The sequence below is a fragment of the Dermacentor albipictus genome, chromosome 7 (assembly GCF_038994185.2).
Source record: "Dermacentor albipictus isolate Rhodes 1998 colony chromosome 7, USDA_Dalb.pri_finalv2, whole genome shotgun sequence".
Taxonomy (NCBI): domain Eukaryota; kingdom Metazoa; phylum Arthropoda; class Arachnida; order Ixodida; family Ixodidae; genus Dermacentor; species Dermacentor albipictus.
In genome coordinates, this window is record NC_091827.1 from 75,188,597 (window position 1) to 75,214,811 (window position 26,215).

At 46.2% G+C, this 26,215-nt stretch overlaps 1 protein-coding gene and 1 long non-coding RNA gene across 3 annotated transcripts in view; one reads left to right on the forward strand and one right to left on the reverse strand.

Moving 5' to 3' along the window:
* Positions 1-20,825, reverse strand: part of LOC135899042 (scoloptoxin SSD14-like) — a 126,942-nt gene extending 106,117 nt beyond the window's left edge. For both annotated transcript variants that reach the window (XM_065428289.2, XM_065428288.2), the window contains exon 1: positions 20,697-20,825. In XM_065428289.2, coding sequence (XP_065284361.1) covers positions 20,697-20,719 — 23 coding nt within the window. In that variant the 5' untranslated portion in view covers positions 20,720-20,825. The remainder of the gene's footprint in view (positions 1-20,696) is intronic.
* LOC139047503 (uncharacterized) lies at positions 8,043-12,979 on the forward strand. Its single transcript, XR_011507181.1, has 2 exons — positions 8,043-8,553; positions 10,863-12,979. It is a non-coding gene; the product is annotated as an uncharacterized lncRNA (long non-coding RNA).
* Positions 20,826-26,215: the final 5,390 nt, after the last annotated feature.

The window sequence follows — 26,215 nt, forward strand, 5'->3', positions numbered from 1 at the left end:
CCCTCCCCGGCACGACAACAAGGGTGACGTCTCCGGCAATCCGTAGTTCATGTGGGAGGTTGTCCACTGTGACGACCGGTTTAAGCTTGAGGCTCACGTGTTGAAGAACCCTTGTCCCTAAGCCTTGTACTCGCCACAGCTCTGTATTCACCTTGCAGTAGGGGGGGTCAAGGCCAGTGTCATGACGTCGTCATGGACGCTGTGCAGCAGCGAATGAATCTGCAGTCGCGTATCCTGGTCACAGTGGTCGAGTACCGTGAAACGGCGATTCTTGACTGCTATATCGCCAATAGCGAGCCACCCGCATTCTTCACTGTAACTGCCCAGACGTGATAAATTTGGTAAGCCCCCAGGGCAACCACCTCGAAGAGCATAGCCAAACAAATAAGTGCGTCCTCCAAATCTTCGACATAATGTGGGCGTGCCTTGACGTCCACGTGAAAAAAAAACAGTATGCAGTGCTGCATCACCTGATGGAAGTGGACGTGAAATAATCTGATAGGCCTGCGTCGTTTCTTCAATAGCCGTGTTGCCGTGGCCTTCATAGTCCGCAACGTGTAGACGAGCAGAGCTCTACATCGCGTGACTGTACTCATCAGTGGCCGGAAGTGGAATCCTTGCGAGCAGAATTAATCGACACTCCGATGCACAGGGACAATGGATGTGGGAAATTTGTTCTTCAGAACTCCCCACGATGGGGGAAGGTTCATAAAATAAAAAAATGTCACCTACCCTTGTTCAACAAGAAGCTAAAAAAGAAAACACCCACAGGTAAACAAGGCTTCGTATTTAAAGAAAGATTTGTCGCTTTACCGTCTGAACTAACAAGGAGGGCGAATGAATCGGCGACTCGAAGCACGGAAACAATAAAAAATTTGGAGGACGCTTAAGCTTCGCCTCTACGAGTGAAGCGTCACAGCGTTGAAGGGCCCCTTATTGCTTTTCATGCTTTTATGGCAATGGGTGCTTAAGTAACCGTAACGTTTACCGGGAACCGCTGGCTGCGAACGCCATGCACGAAGGTTAGCTTTCTGGTAGAAACGCGGCCTCTAGTGTGCGTATATCTCGTGTTATTGTTTCGCGCTTTTATTATTTGAGCCTGAGAGGAGCTAGCATAAGATATATGCCCTGTCGGTGTTTTCTTTCATTACATTAGTTTGTGGACTGCCATTCTCAAAATTCTCTGGAATAACTTCGTAAAGAATGAAAGGCAAGGTATTCGCAACTTTGGTGGCAAGGAAGTGGTTGGGTATGCGTGGTTCAGAATTTCGTTCGCAATTATTTTTGCGTAAGCGACGTCCAACGCCGACGCCGTATTTTCTGGGACGCGGGCTCTTTAACGCTGTCGCGTTAATATGGCAAATCTGTTCTGCGGAATTTCGCGAGGTGAAGGAACCTTTACGAACGGAAAAGTTGACACCTGCCCGTATGTACCACGCACCCACACTCTAAAAACTAGGAAGGGTATCGCAGGAGTGAAGCGGCCTGTTCACTCTTCAAAGTGTCGTTTTACTCTCACAAAATGTCGAGGAGAGTGAAATGCATTGTTCACTCTGTCACCAAGGAGAGAGTGCAATGTGCTTTTCACTCTCCCCTTCAGAGAGAGAGAGTAGAACTACTCTTGCGGCAATAGAGAACAAAACGTAGCGTAATCTTCTGCTTCAACTGTATAAGTCGCTGGCCCCGAACATGGTGTATCATTCATGCACGCTGAGCAAAGAACACATCGTTTTGCTTCTAAGATGATGATGCTGTGTGGTGTTTTGTGGCGCAAGGGCCAGGTGGGGCCAAAGAGCGCCATGACAAGTGGTAATGTTAACGATGTATTATGGAAGATGTGACTTGGCCGTAAAGCGGCCTAAAAATAGTCGCTGTAAAGTGCGTAAAATCTACGTGCTATAAAATTACGGCGATGCCTAATGACGAATACTATGAACATTAAAATCCATCGTAAAGGAATGATGCATTGTTTAAAATATGCGAGATGTTAAATTGCTTACAGCACTACTGCCTCGCCAGAGCCCTTGAACCACAAGGGTCTAGAGGCATGTGCTTATCAAAATAATTATCGCAGCGGCATCCTCTGAAGAGAGGAAGCGCTACGAACGTGTGGGGCTAATAACATGCAACACAACATCTTTCAAAAAACCTAGGACGCCGTTGATGTCAAAGAGTGGTTCTGGGCCAAGTAACATAACAGGATGAAGGGGGATGTGGTGCCCGTATGCTAAGAGAAAATGTTTTTTTTTTCTTTCGGATTCTGCTTCCCGACACTCCAGTAGGACGTGGAGGACGGTCAGCCTCTCCCCGCATCTACCACAGGTTGGAGGCTCGTTTCCCGTGTGTAAGAAGTTATGTGTGCCAAAAGTGTGTCCTATTCTTAGACGGCAGAATAGGACATCTGTCCGGCGGGATTTTGTTACAGGAGGCCAGAAACCTAATTGTGGCTTCATTACATGCAGTTGCTTCTAAGAGAACAGACCGCCGCAGTTCAAAGGAACGCGTAGCGAGCGCTCTACTTTTTCACTCGGATTTGCTCCACCGCGCGCGCGCGCTCAAGATCGCGGAACAACACAGCGCCGGAGAAAGGTGATCCCTACAGCGAGCTGCACCGCCGCCGCGAAGGCCAGCCAAAGGAGATCGTATGTCAGCCATTTCGCGTCGCTACGAAAACACGACAGTCGTTCGTCATGCCTTGGATATAACAGCAAATCCTCCACGGTAAGTGAATTCTAACCTAGGTGCACATTCTACGTATATGTCATGCTATCGCCAGGAAGCCGTCGCTGCGCTTAGCCGACGCGATTGACAAAGGGCTAGGCATACGCGCTGTGTCTCTCCATGTCAATCGAAAAAGCCAGTCGTCGCGATAACTGCATGTGATTTTATCACGTTGCCGTTGTCCGTAAGAGTTTTAAAGATCGCAAACACTGCCAGAACTATGGGGTAGTTCTGAACTTAGTGTCACACATTACTTCCCCCCTCTTTTTTGGCTTCTGGATTGGATTGGCGCGGCTCGCTACGTGCTTGCGCGCGCTTTTCCGAGCGCAGATTGGTGTGCGCCTGGTTTCTGCACTAGGCTGTTATGCGATCGCTTTTTCGACCGCAGATTGATGTGAGCCTGGTTTCTGCACTAGGCTTTTGCACGATCGCCTGCTTTTTGCACTGGGCTTTCAAAAGGCGAAGTGAGCGTCGCTTACTGCAGGCGGCAAGTGATTTGACTCACGTACTGCGTGAGCAAAAACATAGGCACGTGGCTCATGAAGGAGATGACCGGCGACTTGCTTCATCTGTCGGACCATGTCATCGCCGACTGGAGGAACTACGCTCGTGAGGTCGTGCGGGACGAGCTGCTGGCGCGACCCCCACTCGGTGGCCCCGGGAGGATTGTGCAAATTGATGAATGCCTCCTTCGCGGCAAGCGAAAATACAATCGAGGCCGCCTGATGACGGGCGACAACGTTCCGCCGAGCCGCCAAAATTACGGCGGCATTGCAGATCGTGGACCATGGGTATTCGGCATGATCTGCGTGACCACCGGGGAGCTCCGACTATTCAAGGTCGACCGACGAGACGCGGCGACGCTAGGCCCCATTATTGCAGCCAACGTTGAACCGGGAACCACCATCCACAGTGATGAATGGGCCCCATACAACTTCATCCCGAACTTGGTGGGGGCTAACGGAGCAAGACTGAATTTGCAATGGGAGGCTGTTAACCACAGCATGAACTTTGTAGACCCAATCACGGGCGCTCACACCCAGAAAATCGAAAGCTACTGGCAGAAGGTGAAGCGCTACCTCGACTCCGCCGGCTACAGGGTGACTCTCCTCTCGAGTCGCACCTGATATGGCTATGGTGGGCATCGATTAATGGGCACATGCGCTGCAAGGACTCGTTTCTGCGTTTATTAGAAGCGATCGCACGGCGCTACCCAGTGTAATGGAAAATAAAGCGCACTTTTCTGACCCTTTGCTTTTGTATGAATGTTTCCCGGCATTGCTGTGCGCTTCCATACACGGTAGGCCCGCGGCGCTGCACTTCCGCAATCTGCGCTCGAAAAAGCGATCGCATAACAGCCTAGTGCAGAAACCAGGCGCACACCAATCTGCGCTCGGAAAAGCGCGCGCAAGCACGTAGCGAGCCGCGCCAATCCAATCCAGAAGCCAAAGAAGAGGGGGGGAGTAATGTGTGACACTAAGTTCAGAACTACCGAACTATGGTATGTTCAATAAGTCGCCAGGCGAGAGGACGCTTAAAATGGTTCGTTCACCAGCCCGTGATTCCGAGCCTATGCGGAGCGTGATTAGCGTGCGTTTTGTTTGTTTGAATTTATTCAGTTTAGCAGTCTACTGTGTACGGAACGCTGTTGAACTAAGGAATCACATAACAGAAGGCGTCATTTTGCTGGCAGCATGCTTTTTTTATAAATAAACCGCGCGCTTGACGGTGTCTCGCGCAGGGGGAAACTGCGACCACTGAAGTTACGTGCAGCACCAGTAGTTAGAAACTTTGCCGCAGGCATTCAGCTGCATGCTGCAAGAGGTCAGTTGGGCGCGTTATCTTGAACTTACTGAAAACGCATGAGGAATCCATGTTTTATGCTTAAAAAAGTATGAACCCCATATAAGCGATCTTGCGCGCGGCAGCTACAAGCGACGCGATGGAGATGGCTGTCGCGTTCGCTCGTCGCCTACAAGTCGTACTCCGTGCGAGCGACGATATTGAGCGACGCCTCCCCGGTGTTGCCGGCATGAGGGCTGCAATCACGCGTGACGCGTGCTTTAGTAATTTACGTTGATGTATTTTACTAAAAAAGTAGCATAAAATATTTCCGGAGGTCTTGCCGTAGGTTCTTATCCTTGCACGTATAAAAATTGAATCATTTGCTCGTTCCGCGCTACAGTCGGTAGTATTTGAGCGATGTATGTAGTACATCTAGTTCCGGCTTCGTGCTATTGGCTAGTCGCTCATAGCACTTTCGGGCAACGAGCGATGATTTCTAGATTTCCAGAACCAAGCCATCTGTTCAAGCGACGGCCCGTTTTGTCGCTCATCGCGGCCGCGCACTAAATCGCTCTCACAGTGTTTATCCCTAAGACTGAACTGTTTTTGCTCATGTATTAAAATGGTGTGGTTATAGGTAGGTCTGGTTTTGTCTCCTGTTGCGGTTTTCGTGCATGGTGCGAAACTGAAAGGATGCTTACGTCTACGAACTCGGTGAATTGTTGAGCAGCTAGTTATGCATCGGCATCGAATATAACGGCTGCTGTGTGGAATTACAATTGCAAGGGCGCTTTGAATACGCTTATTGTTTTGGACATGCCTGTGCATTTGCTAATATGAGTTGGCGTGTCAGAGTTATGTCATATGAATAGCTAAATCAGCCTTCCTTTGGGGGTTACAAGCGTAATGTGTGCATTTTGCTATTGCATGGCAGATCAAAATGTGTTTATCGCTTTATATTTTTAGTAGAGCAATAAAATATGAAAATAAAATGTTGCTCTAATTCCGTGTAACCAGTCTGTCGTACACAGAACGATAGGTTGGTGTAATAAACCAATAACTGCGGTTTAACTGCAACTTTTACATGCCTTCAAGAATCAAAAATGCTAGATTTCAAACTGCAGCAGTAGTCGGGTCTGTCAAAAATGAACTCCATTGTGCACCTCATACATGAAAATAAGTTCATGCTTTTTAGTAAGCTTAGATGCAGGCCGCAGTGAACTTTCTTGTTAGTATTGAAATGTGGGTAAGCTTGCCATAACAAGCCTCGTTGCCCTTTTTTATAGGAACATCCATATATCCATTGAACTGAAGGACAATATTTTCATCCCTACTGAGCATCATGTTTGCAGCTATAATCCTCAAATTATGGCTTCAGCAGTGGCACAACCAGGGATGGTGCGGGGGGCACACTGGGCACGTGCTTAGGATGTGTCACAAATGGTGTTTGCGATACACCAGGCTCATGGCAGACCTATGATGTCTGAAAATGACCAATATTCTATTCATTAGCAGGAGTATTTTAACATTCGTGCCGAACGAGGATGAACTGTCCGTTATTTCTTTTTTGTGTAAATCTAAAACTGAAGTTAATTTAGCAGTTGACTGTTGCAGTCATTTGGATGTTTCGCATGCATTTCACTAAGAAGACTAAGAGCTAAGACTTTCTTTTATTGCCATGGCCTTGACTGTCTTGATGTTGTTTTGCACCATGCCCTTGTGTTGACTTTTGCATATATTTTTCAGGCACCCGCTTTATATAACTCAAGAAGGCAGCTGCAAGGACACGAGGATGTGAAAGAGCCAGTGGAGCGTAGTGCAGAGGAGCCAATGCCAAAAAATCAAAATACATTGCCATGCAATTTGGACAAGAAAACTAGTATGTGGGTATATTGGGTGTACCATTTGACCAAATGTAACCAAAATCAAGATACAGTATGTTACACCAAGATGAAAATTCTCACGTGCTCCAGGCAGTCATCTTAACATGGTATACTTATGTAATGTCTCCGATTGGAAAGTCAAATCAAGTATGTTCTCTGGAGACAAACACATAGCAGCAAGTGTCATTGAAAAGTTAGAAATGTGTTTTAAAAAAGCTGATTAGTTCTGAGAAGTGACTGCTTTTTGTCTTGCCTCTCAACAGATACATCCATGTGATAAAAAAATAGTGGTACAATGAAATTGCGTATTTGCTTAGTGACATGATACATACTTGCAATGAGCACGGTGCCTGTGTTTACTATAAAAAGCAACAGCCCATGCTTGGTTAGGTTAGGCCCACTACAACATGCAGGCATGGGTGATTGGCGCTTTTATTTCTGTGTCGTAAGGTTTATTGACGTGCGTATAAGTGCAATGGCACGCAGTATGGCTAGTACAAAAAAGGGGGGGGGGAGGCAGATATATGTAGCTCACTGTACACGACACAGGGCAAAGGAAATCCGTGTTCAGCAACCATGTTAAATGCTATGTACGTAAATTTTACAACGCTACTCATTCGAAGTGCATACAGGTGCATACTGAAGAAAAGTTTTCCAGGGTACATAATTTAGTGCGTAATTTACACGAATTTTGCTCTAACCACTAGACATAATAATTTGAATATACTGCACGGAAAAACCTAGAGTGAATTAAATTGTGCGTCAGCTTCGTGTGTATAGATATAGTCTTTCCTATGCATTAGGTTTTTCACGTAATGCATTACCAGTTGACAGCCTATCTTATGTGTACTCTGTTTACATTACAGTTGTTTATTAGTTTACTCATTTGTTTTGCAACTTATGAAATGCCGGTGTATATATATTTTCAACATTTGACATAACCCTGTATGTTTTGTAGGGACAACCCAGGACGTGCATTTCTCAGCACCCAGTCAACTGCCAGAAGTGACTTGAACACAGGCCACCAGTAAGTGGACATCAGTTGGAATTTCACATTATGCAGTTGGCTGCTGCCTTGTACTGAGGCTTTTTTTTTAATCAGATGGTGGTGTCGTTCTAATGTACATTTTGACCACAAAGGTGCGATCATGTCTCACAGAGGCATATATGGTTGCTATTCTCTGCGAGGTACGTGTTCTCGTGTTCGTGAAGCAGTTGTGTTTGGCAGTATTGTCGCCCAATGAGTCAGATATAAGCACTGTAACTCGCCACTGCTGGGAAGTAGTTGCGAGAAACACAATATATTATGACGCTGTAAAGTTATTTCATTAATTCGAAGGAAAATTTTGCAGCAGCAAAAAAAGGTTGCTCTTCCAGGTAAACATGTCTTTTTCTCACAAGTTATTTAACCAAACCGTGGATGTGTGAAATTCATGACTTATGAATAGATTTTATTTCATCCTTTAGTAATGCTTCCAAAAGAGACTAGAAATAGCATGTGACTACCTCTCCAATCAGCAGATCATACACTTAGTCATAAGTGGTAGTTCCATGCAGTCTCGCACTCTATATAACCTTTCCTTTCAGCAGCATTGTAACTGGCGGCTGCGTTTTCAGAAGGAGGAGTGCACTTGGCACTGTATATGTGTGAATTCGGTTTTCTTTGTATGTGTCGGCTCACTGACACAAACAGTGCAAAAATCAGTTGTACCATGAGGCTGATGACGCCTTCTGCTGCTAGAAATGCGGCACTTCATATTTTATAGTACTGCATGACATTTAAATCAAAGCTAGCACATAAGATGATCAAGAAAACTAACCGCTGTTATAACTGTTTTCCTCAAAGAAAGCTTGTCCTTTATGGACTGTGTTAATCTGCGCTCTCCACCGATGTTTCAGTAGTATCATCCCTTAGTGAGAGAGATTGGGGGCAATTAATCGTGTTAGTCTTTAAGTGGTGTCCTAATTATGTGTATTTGTTCCAACAAAGTTGTCTAGATTACTTTATTGTGTAGTGTAAAGCTTATGAAACCATCAGCAACTAGTGAGTTGCTAACATGCATGTGCATTTGTCACTATACAGGTGGCACTCGGCTGTACCACTGCAGTGCTGCGGAAATTGCCAGCACCAGCGGCTTTGCAACAGCTGTTTCACAGCATGTCGGTATGTGCTAATCTATAGTTTTGTTGGGATGAGTTAGTATTATAGACCACTGCTACTCTGCATTGTGACAGATCCATATGATAAGTGATGTAATGGGCACAGCGAAAACATGTGAATGTTTTACTATGCTACATAAAAAGGCTCTCCTTTTCGTCACTGGAGCAGGGGAGAAGAGCATGCAGGCACTCCTGAATGTACATATATTTCAAAACATGAGAGAGACATATATATATATATATATACACACACACATACAATTAAACTAAAATCAGGGACATTCTATCTTTCATTTTGAATTGACTTGTACAGCGCAAAAATACAACACAGACCACAGAGAAGCCCGCATGTTAACAGGTATGATACACACAATAATTCAACAGGTTTGATACTTCAGGTGTGCTATTTTATGCAAGGGGGAAGGGAAAGGGGATAAAACCAGAAAAAAGAGTGGAGTGGAAAATAAAGGAATCGTGCCAAAAAGCATGAGAAACATTGTGCAGCCAGGATTGCCAGCAGGACATCTAAAAAGCACTGATAAAATTACATACAGGGCAACCTTACGTATTGTTTGTTTCAATAAACTCAGATCACATGCAGCCGTTACTGCAATCAAGTTGTTTCCTTATGTCATGAGAGAATGATGCGGGCCCAAAAAACTGTTTAGAGCTGAAGGATTATGTTCCATGCTTGCCTCATTACCTGCTTTTTATCATATTATCAGCTGCTTATGTTAGGGACAAAAAGTAAGAGTACGAGCTTTTTCCTAATTCGCCATTCCACACAGCATGTCTTTGTGACTATATGTACTTGCAGATGATCCATAGATGAAAAATATTCAGTACAGTAGAATCTCATTACAAGATAAACTTGGTTGTAAGAGACATCTGAAAAAGGTTTGGTTGGTTTGCCACATTAACAACACTGTACACAAGAGTCACCTTTGTTACTAACGACTTTTTAAGTATTCACTACTTCGAAGGGACACAACCCAGACACATTCACTTCATGCACCTTGTGTGCTCCGAAGGGCGTAAAGATCACGCAGTCCTCACACAGGTCAAGTGTGCATGTCTCTTTAGCATGAACTAGAAAAGGAGGGCAACGAGGACAGTGCAGGGCAGAAAGTGTCGACAGTTGAAGCTGACGAGCGTCTAAGAGCACCTCAAAGGCACTGCGAGCAACAAGGCTTGCAAAGTGAAGTGTTTAACTTCCAGAAGTTAGGGAGGAAGCTAACACAATCTACAGTCACTAAAAAGCTGTGAATGTCTTCTTTAAAAGGCCCCTAAACCACCGAGGTTGAAATTCAGTTGCGGTGTTGCAGTTGTACATGTTAAGGCAACGAACACGTAGCCACGAGAATTTTTCAAAACGGTGCAGTAATAGTGGAGCTACGTGTTTGATTATCGAAAAGTAGTCCCCGCTCATTTTACTTTTTCATCTGGTACACGCCATCTGGACAGTATCGTCTTTTCCTCGCCTAGTACACCTCCAAATGTTACGGGACAGGCCATCACCAACGAGCTCTGTTGCTGCCGCGCAGGCCCGTCATCCTGCGAGGGGTGGCGCTAATGACCTTGCCAATACAATGGAACTGTATGGGGACTCTAGTTGAAGAGCCTCATAGGGAGACCCTTCCGTTGGCATTTCTGTTCTTTGCCCCCATTGGCTGCCCACAATGGCATCGCGAGCAACGCGACGAGGAAGGAGTGTGTATTTGCTTGCAGGCCTCGCCGGCAGTCGTACACTTTCGTTCGACCAATCGACAGCACTGGAAACTGGTGACATCATCAGAGACAGCCTGATGATGTCAGGACAAACTGGGGGGTGCAGGATAGGTCCAGACAGGCGCATGGGGTCGTTTTTGTCATATTGTGGTGCTCCCACAGTGCTACGCACTGTGGCGTTTGGCGTCGTCAATTGTGACGCCATTGTGATTTTGATGCGCATGTTTACTTGAAATGTTCAAAAAATGTCAAGTCGTTTAGGGGCCCTTCAAGTCACCCTGAGCAATTATTCCTTCAGATATATCTAAACATACTTTAGTGATGATGCATAATAAGCTGATCTAGTCTGGCTCCTCAGTGTTTTAAAATTTTTGGTTTCGAGAGACATGTTTCCCGTGCCTCTTGAGTATCTCTTCTAATGAGGCTTAACTGTAATGTACGCACACAATTGTGTAACTCCTCCTGCAAGTATTATTCCTTAAGCCTGGTCACTGATGTGCAAAGCTTGTGGTTAAGTTTTGATGTCCGTACTTCTTACAGCTATGTTTATTAATTCAGGCTGTTCTTATTGGTTCTTCGATGCAGGAGACAATGCCTACGAAATTATTGGCCCTGATGACGAGAGCTCTCAAGGGGCAAACGACATCTCTGTTGCAGAAGTGAGCCCGATACCACCTGAAGTTACCATGACAGGTGGCACGGCAGCAATAGATACAGAGACGGCCATGTCTACTGCAGCTGCAACAGTGTACGAGGCAAGCAGCAGTGTGTCAGCATCAGCAGCAGTGTCAGAAGGAACCGCACCAGGCCTGGTAGAGCAACATGTGTGCTATCACTGTGACTTTTTTTGTAGTGCATTTGCTCAACATACAAAAGCTTTTCACCATGACTGTGACCCAGTGTTCTTGTGCAGCAAGTGCGAGACTAAGTTAGGTGTTATAACACAGTACAAGCATCACTTTAAAATATGCAAACATGTTACTGTCGTTGCCTCCCCAGCCAGCCCACATAGCGACAACGTGGAACACATGGTGGGACACACCTCTTCCCCATTAGAAGATAGTAGAGACTGTGAGTGTTGTTGCTAGATTAACTGGTCTTTGTAGGCAACTAGAAGGACAACACAGGTGTCATAAGATTGTTGTTTATGTTGTTGTTGAAGAGGTAAAAAAGAAGTTTGATGCAGCTGAAGTGCCAACTGATATTGAGCAAATCAAAAACAACCACCTGAGAAAGCAACACTATCGAAATTTGGGTATCTATGTGCCGCCAACTCTGGTAAAGATGGCATGGGACAGAAGTGTGATGAAAATCACACAGACACTGCTGTTCCATCACTGGTCACAGTGAGCACTGACTTGTAGGGCAAGAGAGTCAACTGAAACGAACATTATGGCATAGTGTCATGCTCCCATGTGACCACTTTCCATGTTATTTTGCATGATACAGCTCAACCTCCAGAAACGAGACTGCAACTTGTCTGTAAAAAGCTTTCACAAAAAATTATTCACAACACTATTAACACAGCAGTATTTTCTTTTTTTGTGGGTTCGAGGTTCCCGGGTGTCCATTAATGCAAAAATTGCGGAAAAAAAGAACATGTGTCGTAGTTACACCTTTTTAACAAGTACGAGGGCGACAGAACTTTTCTAGTCATGCATCTTCATCATACTATCAAGTTTTTAAATGCCTTATAATTATTATTACCAGTTATATCTGAGTGCATTGTATGCATTTAGCAGGTGTAAAATCAGGTCAGTTGGATCAGATGCCTTATCTCCAAGAGAGCCCTATATTCAAGAAATTTAAATTAAAATAGGTACGTTACAGATGCAGTCTTTCAGCACTTTATTGCGTGTGGTTGAAGCATTGCTCAATGCTTTTGTGGATGGCAGTTTCAACCGGCACAGCACTTGCGCTTTGGTCACGTGTCTTCAAAGCGGTGTTTACCATTTGTGTTGATCTGTTTGTGTATTCATAGAGCAAGTTTTTAATTTATTTTTTCCGCATTCTTGTGCTTGCACTAAGCTTGTATAAGGCAGTTACAAAATGGGCGTCACTATAATGAACTGTTCTGTTGAGCTTACACTTGCAAATAATAATGTTCAGATGGCCGCACTTCCATGTAGGTGCACCGATAGCTTTGGGTATGTTCTCATGTTTGTATAAATCTTATATAAGCTAGTTACAAATTGTATGTCACTAAGCATTGTGATAATCTTTAAAGAACTGCTTGGTTGGTTGTACACTTGTGAATTAGTATTGAGGCGGTGGTATTTCCATGTAGGCGCACTGCTATCTTTCTGTGTGCTCACTTGTTTGTATTAAGCATACAAGGGAGTTACAGCATGTACGTCACTAAGCGCTGTGATATTTTTAAAGAACTGCTTTGTTGGTTTTACACCTGTGAGTAATAGTACTCGGGTGGCACTAGTCGTGTGTAGGTACACAGGGACCATTTGTATACATTATGCTCATGTAAAGCAGTTACAAAATGTATTTCACTAATCACTGATATTTTTTGAAGAATTGCTGTGATGGTTTTACACATGTGAATAATAGTGGTCAGGACACACTACTTGCGATGTATAGTTGAATTTATACAGTGCCAAGACATGGGCTGTATACGTACCAAAATAAATGTATGTCATTATATTGTTGTGATTATTACTGCTTGGATTTTATTAAACTCTAATAACATTTTTTCTTGTATCTATTGAGGTATGGCAATTTGTCATGCAACCAAACTGAGGACCTGAACTAGTGTATACAAATAAACAGCTAATTTAAGAGTATACTGCTCATATTCTGCGAAACCAGTTTAACAAATCTTGTACTACAATGCTGGAAAAATGACAGAACTGACAGGGATGTACAGAAAGAGTTCCGCATTGGCTGAAGGACTGCCCCACACTGGAGTTGGTAATGTTGCGCTTATTGGAGTAGAACAGTAAGTGCACTTCTATTAAAAATGTGACAGTCAATGCAGAAACATAAGGCAGACGAGCAGACGTGGCACATTTTTTTCAGGGCCCTCTATGCCTACTGCTGCATTTCTAGTCTTCCTGTGCTCTTCGTATAAGCCCCTGTTCAGCCAGCGTTTTTACTCCATGACAGTTGTTCTACTGGGTTCGTAGCAATATTGAAGAAAAAAATGCAATGGTTTTCAAGAACTTTCGAGGCCCCGACACAGTAACTTCAAGGACCTCGTGCGATTTGTTTTGTAGTTTGGACAGGCAATAACTTGTTCAACAACATCATTAACTTTAATGCAAACAAAAGAAAACAAAACAAATCGCATTTCACTGATTTCAAACATTTGAATGACTGCTAATTTGCCTTTCACCGCCAATCACTAAACGCACACAAGGAAGCATTTCAAGAAAGCGCTCTAAAGTTTTTCTGCAATAGCACAATTAACTACTTGGACCTGCAACATTTGCAGTTTTTGAATACTGTCTGGTTTGACAGTGTATGTGATGTCATCTGTTGCCTCAGCTTTTCACCACCAAATAAGCAAGTCATTTGTAATTTCCTTTTATTGTGTCTGTAGCTCTCGATTTACTCATCACGGCTTTTCTTTGAATGCCTCAACTGTTGAGCTTCCTGCTTCTGCTCCTCCAAGTACATTTGTCGCCGGTTCCGTGTGCCTAAAACTGGTATCTGCAGCTCCTTTGTAATTTCAACTTTAAGGATGTCGCTTTCCTTCTATTACCTCCACAGACAATTCTCTGTGACATGCGAAGAGTGTCACAGAAGGGAAAAAGAAACGCTTGGCAATGTCTGCTAAGTCTAGCCAAGTGTACAAATTTAAGGACTTTCCAGTACTTCTAAAAATTCCAGGGTTTTCAATGCCTTCAAAATGGCATTTTAGAAATAAAAGGTTTTCAAGGATCGCTACAAACCCTGGATTCTAGCACCTAAATAATTTTACAAGCTTATTTTGGCATGGAGTTTGGAAATTCATGCTTTTTAGCTAACGCTGCACTATCTCTATACATGGAAGCCACGAGAGCGCATCATATTGGAGTAAAGAAAAATACTGAAAGCTTTTAATACCACTCTTTTTCTATGGAGCTTCGTATTGCCTAGTTAAGTTTACGAATGTGCCTGGTTTTGGTGGGCGTTTCTTCGACATTTTCTGTGAGAAGTAGATGACTAACCCCCATATTCAGAAATGCATCTTAATACAAAGCTCATGCTTGACTTTATATAAACGACGCCTGGTGCGAACGTCCCCAGAGGCTCACTGCCTTTCTTTTGGTGCGTTCACGGCTTGCGTCATTTAGATCAAGTCAAGCATGGGCTTCAAGTTATGATGCATTTCTGAATATGAGGGTAAGCGTGCGCAATTCCGGGCAACGCATTGTGCCATTGACACCGAGAGGAAACTGGGAAAACAAAGTTAACGCCCTATGCTCCTAAACTTTTGCCTACCTGTGGTGTGCGTGTATCGTGCAAGAAGGAACAGCGCAAACACCAGGACGAAAAAAAGTATCAACCACACCAGTGCTTCGTGGTGTGGTCCATGTTTTTGCGTCGTCCTTGCGTTGCGCTGTTTCTTCTACAATGCTCAACCAACTAGCCGACAAGTCCATCCTGTGCATATATATTGAACACACGTATGAATGTAGATGGTCTTCGAAGCTTTTAGAACGAGCACTGCCACAGGATACGAGCAGTGCACGCGTAACAAGTGGACACATTGGTCATTTAAACATGCGTGCCAATGCATGTGACGCGGCTATCGGCATAAGCAGTCTCCAAATGCTGGAATGCATGCTCTTCAAAACGCTAACGATCCGCTGCTAATGCAGGACAACAGCTCACAGCGGACTGAACCGAACTCTAAACTAATGCACTTGAAAAGAACGCCTACACGGCAGCATGAGGCACGTCGAAATGCCTGGTACTGGCGTCGCAGTTAACCACATACAAATGAAACTGGCGGAAAAAATAAACAGAAATGCTCACCAGTATACGCGCGACTTAAATTCACATACGTGGATGGTTGGCACGATACTTTGTATCTGCGCATTTTCGGAGAACATATAATGCATGGACTGGAAAAGCACTCGATCATGAGCTGAACGGCACATTTGTTATTTTCCTGGGGTGACGACAAGCCATGAATAGTTCTCACGTCATCGTCTACGTTGTATTCCTTCGTTAGTCGTAGCAAGGAACGGAAATGATGCAAACGCAAACGTATTTCAGTACACAACAGCACAGCACACTGCAGAGAAACTCCACCCACCGCAGCAGATTCCTCAAATACATTTGTTATATATATAACCTCTAAAACAACACGACTGCGCGTGGTGGCGCTGTGGTGTAATGGTTAGGTTGTGTGCTTTGAATTGTGTAGATGCGAGTGTACGCGGGTTCAAATCCACGTGATGTATCGAGCAATGTGGTTTTCTAAAACTATGTGAATCCCTCGAGTATTGTGTTCTAATAAGATTATGTGTCTCCTGATTGTGAAATGTGCGAAGATAATTGCGGATTAAATAATAATTCGCTTTTTTTTTCTCCGCAGTGTCGTTCGGGACGCATAGGCCGATTCCGAGCAGTCACGCCTCATGGTAGGCAGCAAATAGCCAGGAAAAAATGACTTTAAAATCCTGCATAACATTGCTCACGCCTATTCTGAAGGTCGCTTGGAATTGGGCCACTGAGTCTGAGGAGCCGCCTATAGGGAACGGTGTATCAGCGACCCTAATTTGATCTGATTTCCTGCCTGCATGCGTGGCCAGGACTTCGCTAAGAGGGTATTGGGAAGAGTACTAGCACTCTGTTTGGGGGAGTAGAAGTACTCGGTCTGGTGGAGTGCCATTACCCCTACGGTGAGAATATTACCACTCTGCGGAAGAGTACTAGCACTCCCTGTGGGAAGAGTATTATCACTCTGCAGAAGAGTACTAGCAATCCCTTGCGGTGGAGTAACAAAACTCTGTCAACAGGAGTTGACCTACTCTTCTCTCAAAGAGGGTCGATCTACTCTCGAAAAGAGAGTGAAATATGGGACAAGCCGCTACTCCCTCAAAGGGAGTGCCCGGCACTCGCTTAGTTTTAGAGTGCACAAAAGAAATCCTACGTGCTTCTCAGAAACAAGCTTCGTAGTACGGCGGAATGCTCACGAAAGTTAAAGAATTAACCGGCGATTACGAAACACCGTATTGCAAAATTTCACCGCAGATCTCTAAGTGTTTTCATTGCGCGGTACATTGGCTGGCACGGACAACCTACCTCGTGCGACACGTTGCTAACGGAGCGAAGTGTGGCTCGACTGCGTCTCCAATCTGGAGATCGCTAGAGGCAGCGCATAGGTCACGTGTGGGCGCCATTCACAGCCGGCACCGCAGACAGACCTCTCAGACGACGCGTGCAACATTGGCTCCATGGCGCAGCCATCGTCGTTGTACGAGCCGCACCGCGCTTTCGCCATACCCCATTCCACGTTCCGCCTCCACGCACCTGCCTCTTCTGCTTTGATGATGATAGTGATCTAAAAAAATGGCTGTGGCTTAGCTAAGGTTAAGCCCAGGATGCGAAGCATACTAGCCTTTATTTTCGTTGTTGAACCACTGTTTAGCCTGGTGAACTGCTGTTGCTTGGCTATATTTGGTTCGGCTAGACGAAGAAACAACTCATGCGTTACTCTGCTTCGCCTTCAAGAGTGGAACGCGACAGCATTCCCGTCGACCCGCCTAGGGGTGTAAGACAATGGGCTACGGCGCAGCGACTACGCGCCCCGCATTGGACGCGGTGAGCGTCGAGCAACGCAGCGTTCGGCGCGGCAACGAAATGTGCGCCTGAGCAAGCGACGCACGCCTGAGCCTTAGAAACAGCTCGTTTCTAAGGCAACACCGCATTCACTAGAGGCGCTCTTGTACCGCGTTGAAGCATCGTACTCGTGGCTCAGTGGCAGCGTCTCCGTCTCACACTCCAGAGACCCTGGTTCGATTCCCACCCAGCCCATCTTGCAAGAGTTGAGCCAAAGCCACACAGAAAATCAGTCTCTGTAGCACGCCGCAACCTTCGCATCTCATTCCAACGCGCAGCTCTGTCTCCAGGAGGCATCTCACCCCGTGAGTGTCTAGCAGAGACAAGCGCAGCTGCCGCGACGGCGCGAGTTGGAGCCCCGTTTCTCCTCTGTCGTGACGTCACGGTGTCACGTGGTATTGAAGGTGACACCGCCGCGCCTGAGGAGCTGGGTTGAGCTCTCGTAATATGCTTCGCATAATAAAGGAAGGACGCTTGATTCTGCAACCCATGAGGGAGCACGGGGAAGCGTCACGCTTTCCTCCTCGCATCTTTTATCTCCCGCTGCGCTCCGCGCTCCATCTCTTATCCATTGCTGTGCTCATTCGCTCTTTCGCGCCAACTCCGACGCTCGCCCTAGGAACGGGTGCCCTTTAAAGGCCGCCACACATTCAACGTTTTCACCGGCGTTCTCCGGCGTTGCGTCTCTCAGTGTCCTCGCATGAACGTGTGCCAGACAGAGTATCCAGCCACACGAGCGGCACGCGGACCAGCACTGATTGGTCTGCGCTCATCGAGCCGCTTCCGGCGGTGGCGCGAGGTCTGGCGTCTCTTGCGCGCGCCGCCCTCAGCGTCGACGTTGAGCGACGCCGGGAGAACGCTAAATGTGGGGCGCCTTTTACAGTCCGACGTAGCGTTGACGCGCGTGCCCGAATGCTCGGCGACGCCACGCCAGCGAATCCTACGCGAATCGTCGGCGCCTCGTCGCTCGTGGCGGCGCGTTCCCCTGCACATTGCAGCGAGCTCGCATTTTCCTATTTTCAAGCTCCTAGTTTCGCAGGAAATGAGCTTGCGTCTGGGCGGCACGGAGCGAACCTGGCATGACCAACCTCAGCTAACGCTGCCCGACGCACACGCTGCGTCGGAATGTAAGGTGGCCTTAAGCTCTAGGTAATGTTTGCTGCATAATATTCTAGACCATTTTGTCGTCCCGCACAACGAAAGGCACTGGCAAAACGTGCTTTGAATGCCACTAATTTACATAAAAATTAAGTTGCAAGTAGGTGATGCCCAGTTATGCCAAGTGATGCCTCAAAGATGCAAGTAGGTGATGCCAAGTCATGTTTGTGTGAGAAGAGTGGTTTTCGCCAAAAGGAATGCGCTTGAGAAGACGATTAGTTTCACTAAGGTCATAAACAGCAAATTGGATTTATGACACTATTAACAGGCCACTCGGTAATAAGGACTCGCCTGAAAAGCGATTATGACCCTGTCCTTACCTTCGTTCCTAAGGAAGATGTCGAAAATGTTTTTTTTTTTTTACATCTTTCTGTACGTATGTAAATTTCATCGTTTTGCGCTAATCTTTGCCTTTTCATACTAATGGATCGATATCTTTTTACCGATTGTATCTTGTCATAAACTGTACCATATGACCCCCTCACGCTATGCCTCTTCGTAGGCCTTTGCGGTCGTTCAAAATAAAAAATAAAAGAACATAAATCACACTGTATGCAATAGTTCCATCATTGCAGTACGATTTCTGCATCGCGCGTGCCCCACCAATAGAAACTTCACTGGCGCTGTGCACACAGTGCCAGGGTGTGTCGTATCTTCCTTTTGTGGTTCGTCTTAGGTGTTTGCGCTGTAAGTTTAAGTTCAGAATTATGCACCAACTAGGCCGAGAATATATGGCCGAACTCCAAGAATACATTCCAATCGATCAACCTCAGCCTAGTCACGCATAAACGTCTCTACAAAATAAAAGTTGTAAAGAATTCTGGCGTTCGCGTGTGTGTACGGGAGGTTTATGTATTGTGGATCAGTCACTCCGGCGAGATAGCCTACTACATTGATTTTTCTTCCCGTCGCCTTCCTAGCCTCGGAGTGTTGCTTTGTTTGTTTTCGATCACTTATAATTTCTTAGATGGGGGTAAATTGAAATCCGCTCATGGTACTCATAGATAACTGAGCTGAGGTCATCCTCGGCAGCATTGTGAAGAACTAGCACGGTGAGATGCTGAGTCCATTAGCGTCTCAAGCGGCCACGACAATCTTGAACACAGCCAAGCGGGGCAGGGGCGTCCTAAGCTTTCCTTCATCCATGTATTCACAGGTTGCCCGTGGCAGTGAATATGATACGCTGACAGTATACTAGATGTCATTTTAACCCGCCGTGGTTGCTCAGTGGCTATGGTGTTGGGCTGCTGAGCACGAGGTCGCGGGATCGAATCCCGGCCACGGCGGCCGCATTTCGGTGGGGGCGAAATGCGCAAACACCCGTGTGCTTACATTTAGGTGCACGTTCAAGAACCCCAGGTGGTCAAAATTTGCTGAGTCCTCCACTACGGCGTGTCTCTTAATCAGAAAGTGGTTTTGGCACGTAAAACCCCATAATTTAATTTTTTTAGGTGTAATTTTAGAAAGCCATCACGATGAATAACTGCGTGCGTGAGCTCACGTGCACGTTATCCGTATTCAGATTAACGTTGAAGAACCCCAGTTGGTAAAAGATTTTATGAAGTCTCTCTCTACTACGTGCCTTATATTTAGACAGCGGTTTTAGCAGTGAACATCCTAATTTTTTTTCACAAACGAGACCACGCGTCGTCATTCGAACCGTTCCCCGTTGTCATGCATGTACAGAGATAATTGCCTTGCAGTGTCACGAATTCTATTATTGCTTGGAAATCTAGAAGGAATGCAGCGCGATAAATACGTTCACAAAAATTATTGAAGCCGCATGCACGAAGGTCAGACAACTTCAAGCACTAGCCTTCGTTCTCGTGATACCGAAACTATCGCGGGCGTCAGACTTTCCTCTAATGATTTTTGGAGTTACATAGCATAAACGCAAGAGCTAAAACCCCGGAACTCCATAAGGGCACTTTGAAGTGACTGTAAACGTTGTCTTATGTCATTCTGTCCAGTGGGTCTACGTATGCGCAACTCTAAGGAATAGGCAGCTTCTAGCCCTCCAACATATCACTGGGAATTTCGTAGTGAGTTCTACAAAATCCCGAACACCACAGCAGAGCGATATCGTATTCAATGCAAATAAAGCGTTTTCACCCCCACGCTTTCAAACATGAATTCTAAGTAAGCGATACGTTTTCGAGTGTATAGATCATAGCCGCTATTAAATACTCGACTTGTAAGGGTAGTCTATACCTCGCTATGTTGGAGTTTTCCCAAAATGCGAGCGGCAACTCCTGTACGGTTCGCACACGTGCATGTTTGGCTGCCATTGAGCCTGATCGGGAGGAAATTTCACTGGCGTCATTGGATCCCTCCCGGAGTATTCACGCAAATGGTCCCGTAGCATTGAAGAAATTTTATACCGATTGTGTTCGATCGCGATCGGAAGTGCACACTGTGAGACCCGTGTCTGCTTCGGTACCCAAGACAGTGCTTGCCACAGACATGTTAACTTACATATATGGCCCGGCCTCGGCCATTTGCGATCGTGGTTGTTGGTTGCTCTTGAGAATCGGCGATGCGGGACCCAGCAGCGATCTCTTCTTGTTCTGTTCGAGCTCAACACGCGACACGTGAATCGCGCTCCTGCTCCTTACACCATGGCGTTTACCCACTACGGGGGATTGTCAAAGAAGCTTGTGGTCCACGACTTGAAGACAGATAAAAAAATTCGAGGACGCTTAAGCTTCGCCTTTATGAGCGCAACGCGAATGCATTCAAAGATCCCTGACAGCTGTCACACTTCCCCGCAAATAAGGTTTATGTGACCGTAATGTCTACCGACAAACGCTTGCGGCGAATGTTCTGCATGAAATCGGGCTTTCTGTTCGAAACTCCGCCTCTTCCGTGGACTGAGTGCGGTCAAAAGCGACAGCCGCGCTAAAAAAAGTTAAGTTTCAGGTTTCTATTATTGCTTCGCACTTTTAACATTTTTGTCTCAGATGATTTAGCAGAAAAGGCATGCGCTGTCGGTGTTTTCTTTCATGACATTTGTTTGTGGGCTGTCATTCTCAAAATTGCGAGTAATAAATTTGACAAGAAAGTATGACAAGGTATGAGCAACTTTAGTGCGAAATAGTGTGGCACTATAACATGCATATACCACATGCCATAGAGCAAGGCATGGCGCTTAAGTATTTATTTATTTATTTATTTCAGTACTCTCAGGGCCAGAGGCATTACAGAGAGGAGGGGCATACAAAATCGGCGGCAGATTTCTTAAATTATACCTTAAAGTATACCTAACTATATGCGGAAACTTACGGTAATGGACACCTCCCGCCGACTGCGGCTCTGACACGGAATTTGCTGCAACATGGGGGTCTTAACGGTCTCGCGTGAAAGCTTACAAAAGCTAGGCAAGAGGGACATTGTAAAAATATAACTAGGGCGGAAGTAAGCACCACTGCCTCTCTAAGTATGTGTTAGCTTCTTTTATCTAATTTCTTATCTTTTATTTCTTATTTCTAAGATAAATGCTTTCTTATTTTATCTAATCCTCAAAGTCAGCACCTTTGAGGATTACAGAGCAGAAGACGACAGTTCAACCGACGCTACTCTACCATCGCAGTCGGCCATTTGTACTCTAGCCGACTTAGAGAAGAATTATTGCGCCCGACTTGACGTCCGAGCACGCTGATAAGCTTTAATGCGTTCTGTTTTAATACCGGGACATTTTTTTTTTACTTTAATGATTTCCCTTCGGCACCAACAACAGCTGTAAGACGTCGCATAAACACCTGCGATGCCCCACCTATTCATAGCCGCCCATACCGAGTATCGCCCGCTGGGCGTCTAGTTATCCACGAAGGAGTTCGCAGAATGCTTACCAAGAACACTATTGTATCGCTGTGTAGTACTTCGGTGTCACCTGTTGTCTTGGTTAAAAAGAAAGGTGGCTCATGGCGGTTTTGCATGGATTATCGGCACATTAACAGACTTACAAATAAGAACGTGTATCCCCTACCTCGCACTGATGATGCCCTTGACTGCCGCCACGGTGCTCGCTATTTCTCTTCTAATGACCTTCGCTCCGGCTACTGACAGGTTGACGTGGCCGGTGAAGACCTTTGTAACACCCCATAGTCTTTATCAATTCAAAGTGATGCCGGGCCAGATTTGAATGCATGATGGACTCTCGTCTTCATGGTTTCAAATAGTCCACGTGCCTTTGCTACTTAGACGACGTTATTGTTTGGACGACATTTGCCGCGCACCTGGAGCACTTATCAGCAGTCGTAGACGTTTTTCCTCGAGCCGGCCTGAAACTAAAGGCATCAGAGGGCCACTTTGGCCTTCGTCAGATTAACGTACTTGGACATCTCGTTGCAGAGAACGGAGTGCAACTGGACCAAACCAAAATTCATGCTGTTACAAACTTCTCCATTAAGAAGTCTGCCAAGGATGGCCGCAGCTTTATCCGCCTATGCTCGTACTTTCGTCGCTTCGTGAAAAATTTCGTGGCCATCGTACGACCCCTCACCGATCTTTTGAAGAAAGACACCACTTCAAAGTGGGGCATTAACAAGGCCTCTGCATTCGCGCATCTAATACACCTTCTTACCAAGGCACACGTTCTAGCTCATTTTGATCCTTCTGCCCCTGCGGAAGTTCCTACCGATGTCATCGATTACAAAATCGGCGCAGTACTAGCACCGCGTCAGCGCAGCAACGACTGTGTTATGGCTTACCCCAGCAGGCTCCTCTCAAGCTCTGAGTGCAACTATTCCATCAATGAGCGTGAGTGTCTGGCCCTAGTGTAGGCGGTTGCGGAGTTCCGGACATACTTATATGACCGATCATTTTCGGTCGTCACAGACCATCACACGCTTTGCTGGTTGTGATCTCTAAAAGATCCTAGAGGACGACTTAGTCGCTTGGTGGTACACCTAAAAGAATATTCGTATTCAATCGTACATAGATCTGGCCGTCTCCTCGAGGACGCTCATTATCTGTCCCCTTATCGGATTGCCCAGCCTGGCGCCGCCCACAGTAGCACCGCCAACGGCACTTTCTCTATGTCCGCCTTTGCTAACATCGCCGAAGAGCAGTACCGGGACCCATCGCTGCGAGCGCTCATCGAGCATATGCTCTCTTCACCGATATATCCTCCAGGACTTGCATTCTGTAGCGCAGGGACTTCCTCCCTGACAGATCTGATCTTGTCGTGCCCAAAATTTACGACGGATTGTGTTATTTGAGCTCCATGAAGCACCCACTGCAAGACACCTTGGAATGTCTTTCACATACGACCACGTTCGCCGCCGCTTCTACTGGCCCGGTCTAGCTCACTCCATTCGACACTATGTTGCTGCCTGTGATTCCTGCCAGTGCCGGAAAACGCCTCCTGTGTTGCTTGCCGGTCATCTCAAGCCGATCACCGTCCTTGTGGAACCTTTATTCCGAGTCAGATTAGATGTCCCTAGCCCTTTCGCACATCATCCTTGGGCAACAAATTGGTAGCCATTGCAACTGATTACGCCACCCGATAGGCCATCACAGGGGCTCTCCGGACGATTTGCGCTATTCACGTCACAGACTTTCTCTTCCCCGACACCATTTTGCTTCACGACGCCGCGCGATAGCTGCTTACTGAACGCGGTCGTAACTTGTTGGGGAAACTAACCCGAGACATTGTACGTTCGTGCTCCTCTCAACACAACTTGACCACCTCAGACCAATGGACTGACTGAGTGGTTGAACCGCACCTTCACAGAAATGCTGTCCATGTACGTTTCGAAGGACCACCATGATTGGAACATTGCCTTTCCTTACGTCATATTTGCCTTCTTCTCACCACGAGATCCCGGAGTTTTCTCCATTTTATGTATTTCATAGTTGCAAATCAACCTTGCCCCTTGATACCGCACTTCTTGCTGTGACCCCAACCAGCGAGTATGCGCGCAACGCCATCGCCGTGCCCGACCATGCACGCCAGCTTGCACGTACTTATAGTAAAGGAGGCATTGGATGGGTGGGGAAGGGAACCGCAATCTTGAAGGTGCCGAGGAAGGCAAGATTGGTTGCGACCGCGATCTTGTGGTTGACGACGCTTTGAAATAGCGTCTACATGTAGAACGCAGAGCTTCTCCATTATTTTATCGGTACGTTCTTTTTCTTCCCCATCTGCAGTGTCTTTTTGAGAGTGAAGTACTCGCCGAGTTGAATGAACCAGCGGCGAAGTTGTTGCGACACCAAGCCGCAAGGAATTTGATGTTAGACAATGAGGTCGGTGGCGGCGCCAAAATTGCGGTATTTAATCAGCCGTTGCAAGTCCTGGATGAACTTTGTACTCGTCTACGCCGGACTTTCTATTCTGCGCTCAAAATGGGCGCTGCTGCAAAATTCATCTTCTTCAGTAGAAAAAGACTTATCGAGCACTTGTAGAGTCGCTTCATGAACGACAAGTGTATCCGCGTTTCCTGTCCCTTTGTCGGCCTTACCCCCGTATGCAGAGATGCAACTTAAGTCGAAGCACATGCTTGACTTGATTTAGATGACGCCTGGCATTAACGTGCCCAAAGACGCTCACTGCGTTTCCTTCAGCGCGTTCCCGATAGGCGTCACTCGGATCAAGTCAAGCATGGGCTTCGACTTAAGTTGCATCTGTGCATACGGGGGTTAGTCTGCGTGAGGACGATGTTGCAGTAAACGCTGACGCCTTCACTCCCGCGCATAGAGGAGGGGCGCTTTTTTGTGTTCCGGCGTGGCGGTCTTGCTGGTGGCATTGACATCTGCCGGTAACACACGTTGTCATTTTAGCCAAGGGATAAACCGGTACGCGGGGGCATGACAAGAAAGGTGGGGGGGGGGATGCTGCGTTCATGCTGAGCAGTAATAGGCCCAGCGGTCGATGAGGATAGGTGCAAGGTGACGCCGTAGTAGCGTCGGAGGTGAGACGCGTGGACAATGAGGTTGCAGAAGCAAGAAGCAGTAATAGGCAGAGCCGAAGGTAAAGAAGATGCAAGGACGCCCCCGCAGTAGCGTTGCACAATGGGGTTACAAAAGTAGCGTGCAGAAATCAGGCAACCACAGACTAGCCAAATTACTGCTTGAAATAACGGCCGGAGAAGCGAAAGGTGCCGTGAAGAAAGCAGTTGGCAGCCGCAACTTAGAGGCAGGGCCGATGTACTTGTGTCCTCGACGCTAAACTGTTACGTCGGCGTGGCTGCCAAGAACGCCACGCCGGGCACGTTGGGTACGCTGAGACAGCGGCCGAACATCGAAGCACGGAGACGCAGGCGGGCAAAGAGAGAGTTTATTGCAAGTGCGTACTCCTTAAATAGGATGAGCGTCGTTACATTAGTGCCCCCTGGGGGCGAGTCAGATTCGGTTTGAGTTTCGAAGCCGGCGATATAACAATTCTTCTCATTCTTGTCGTGTTCATGTTTTCTGTGCTTCAAATTCCATACCATGAATCCATATGAACCTATGGTGCTCGTTATTAAGACGTACAAATGCTCTTTGCAATATTTCTATATATTGTCACTGATAATACTGGTGTATATATCCAGCCAAATTGTTTCGTTCATAGGAATGAGGCATTTAGGCCAATAAACCATCCGAGTTGTAAATTACAACGTGGATAACTCGCAACATTTATGATATAGCTGGAAAAGGAGCAGGAACGAAAGCACATAGGACGTACACCACACCGAACGTGCTGTGCGTGTACATTTCCTCCTAATGTTATTTTCTTCTACACTGCTTATTCTTCGTGTCAGTGTTGTCAGGTTGCACTTGGGTTCCGCACACGACATGTAGCAGCATACATACAAATTTGTGTCCACGAAACAACAAGCCACTCAAATCTAAACAAACCTGTGTTTATTGTGCTTTACTGCAAAAAGGACTTGCATGACTAGACAGTAGAACTGAACTGAATATAGGAAAGATTGGTTGATAACTGGAACGACTGGCTGCTTGCAGTAACATGGATTCGGCAATGCCTGTAAAGAAACAAACATCAATCAGTT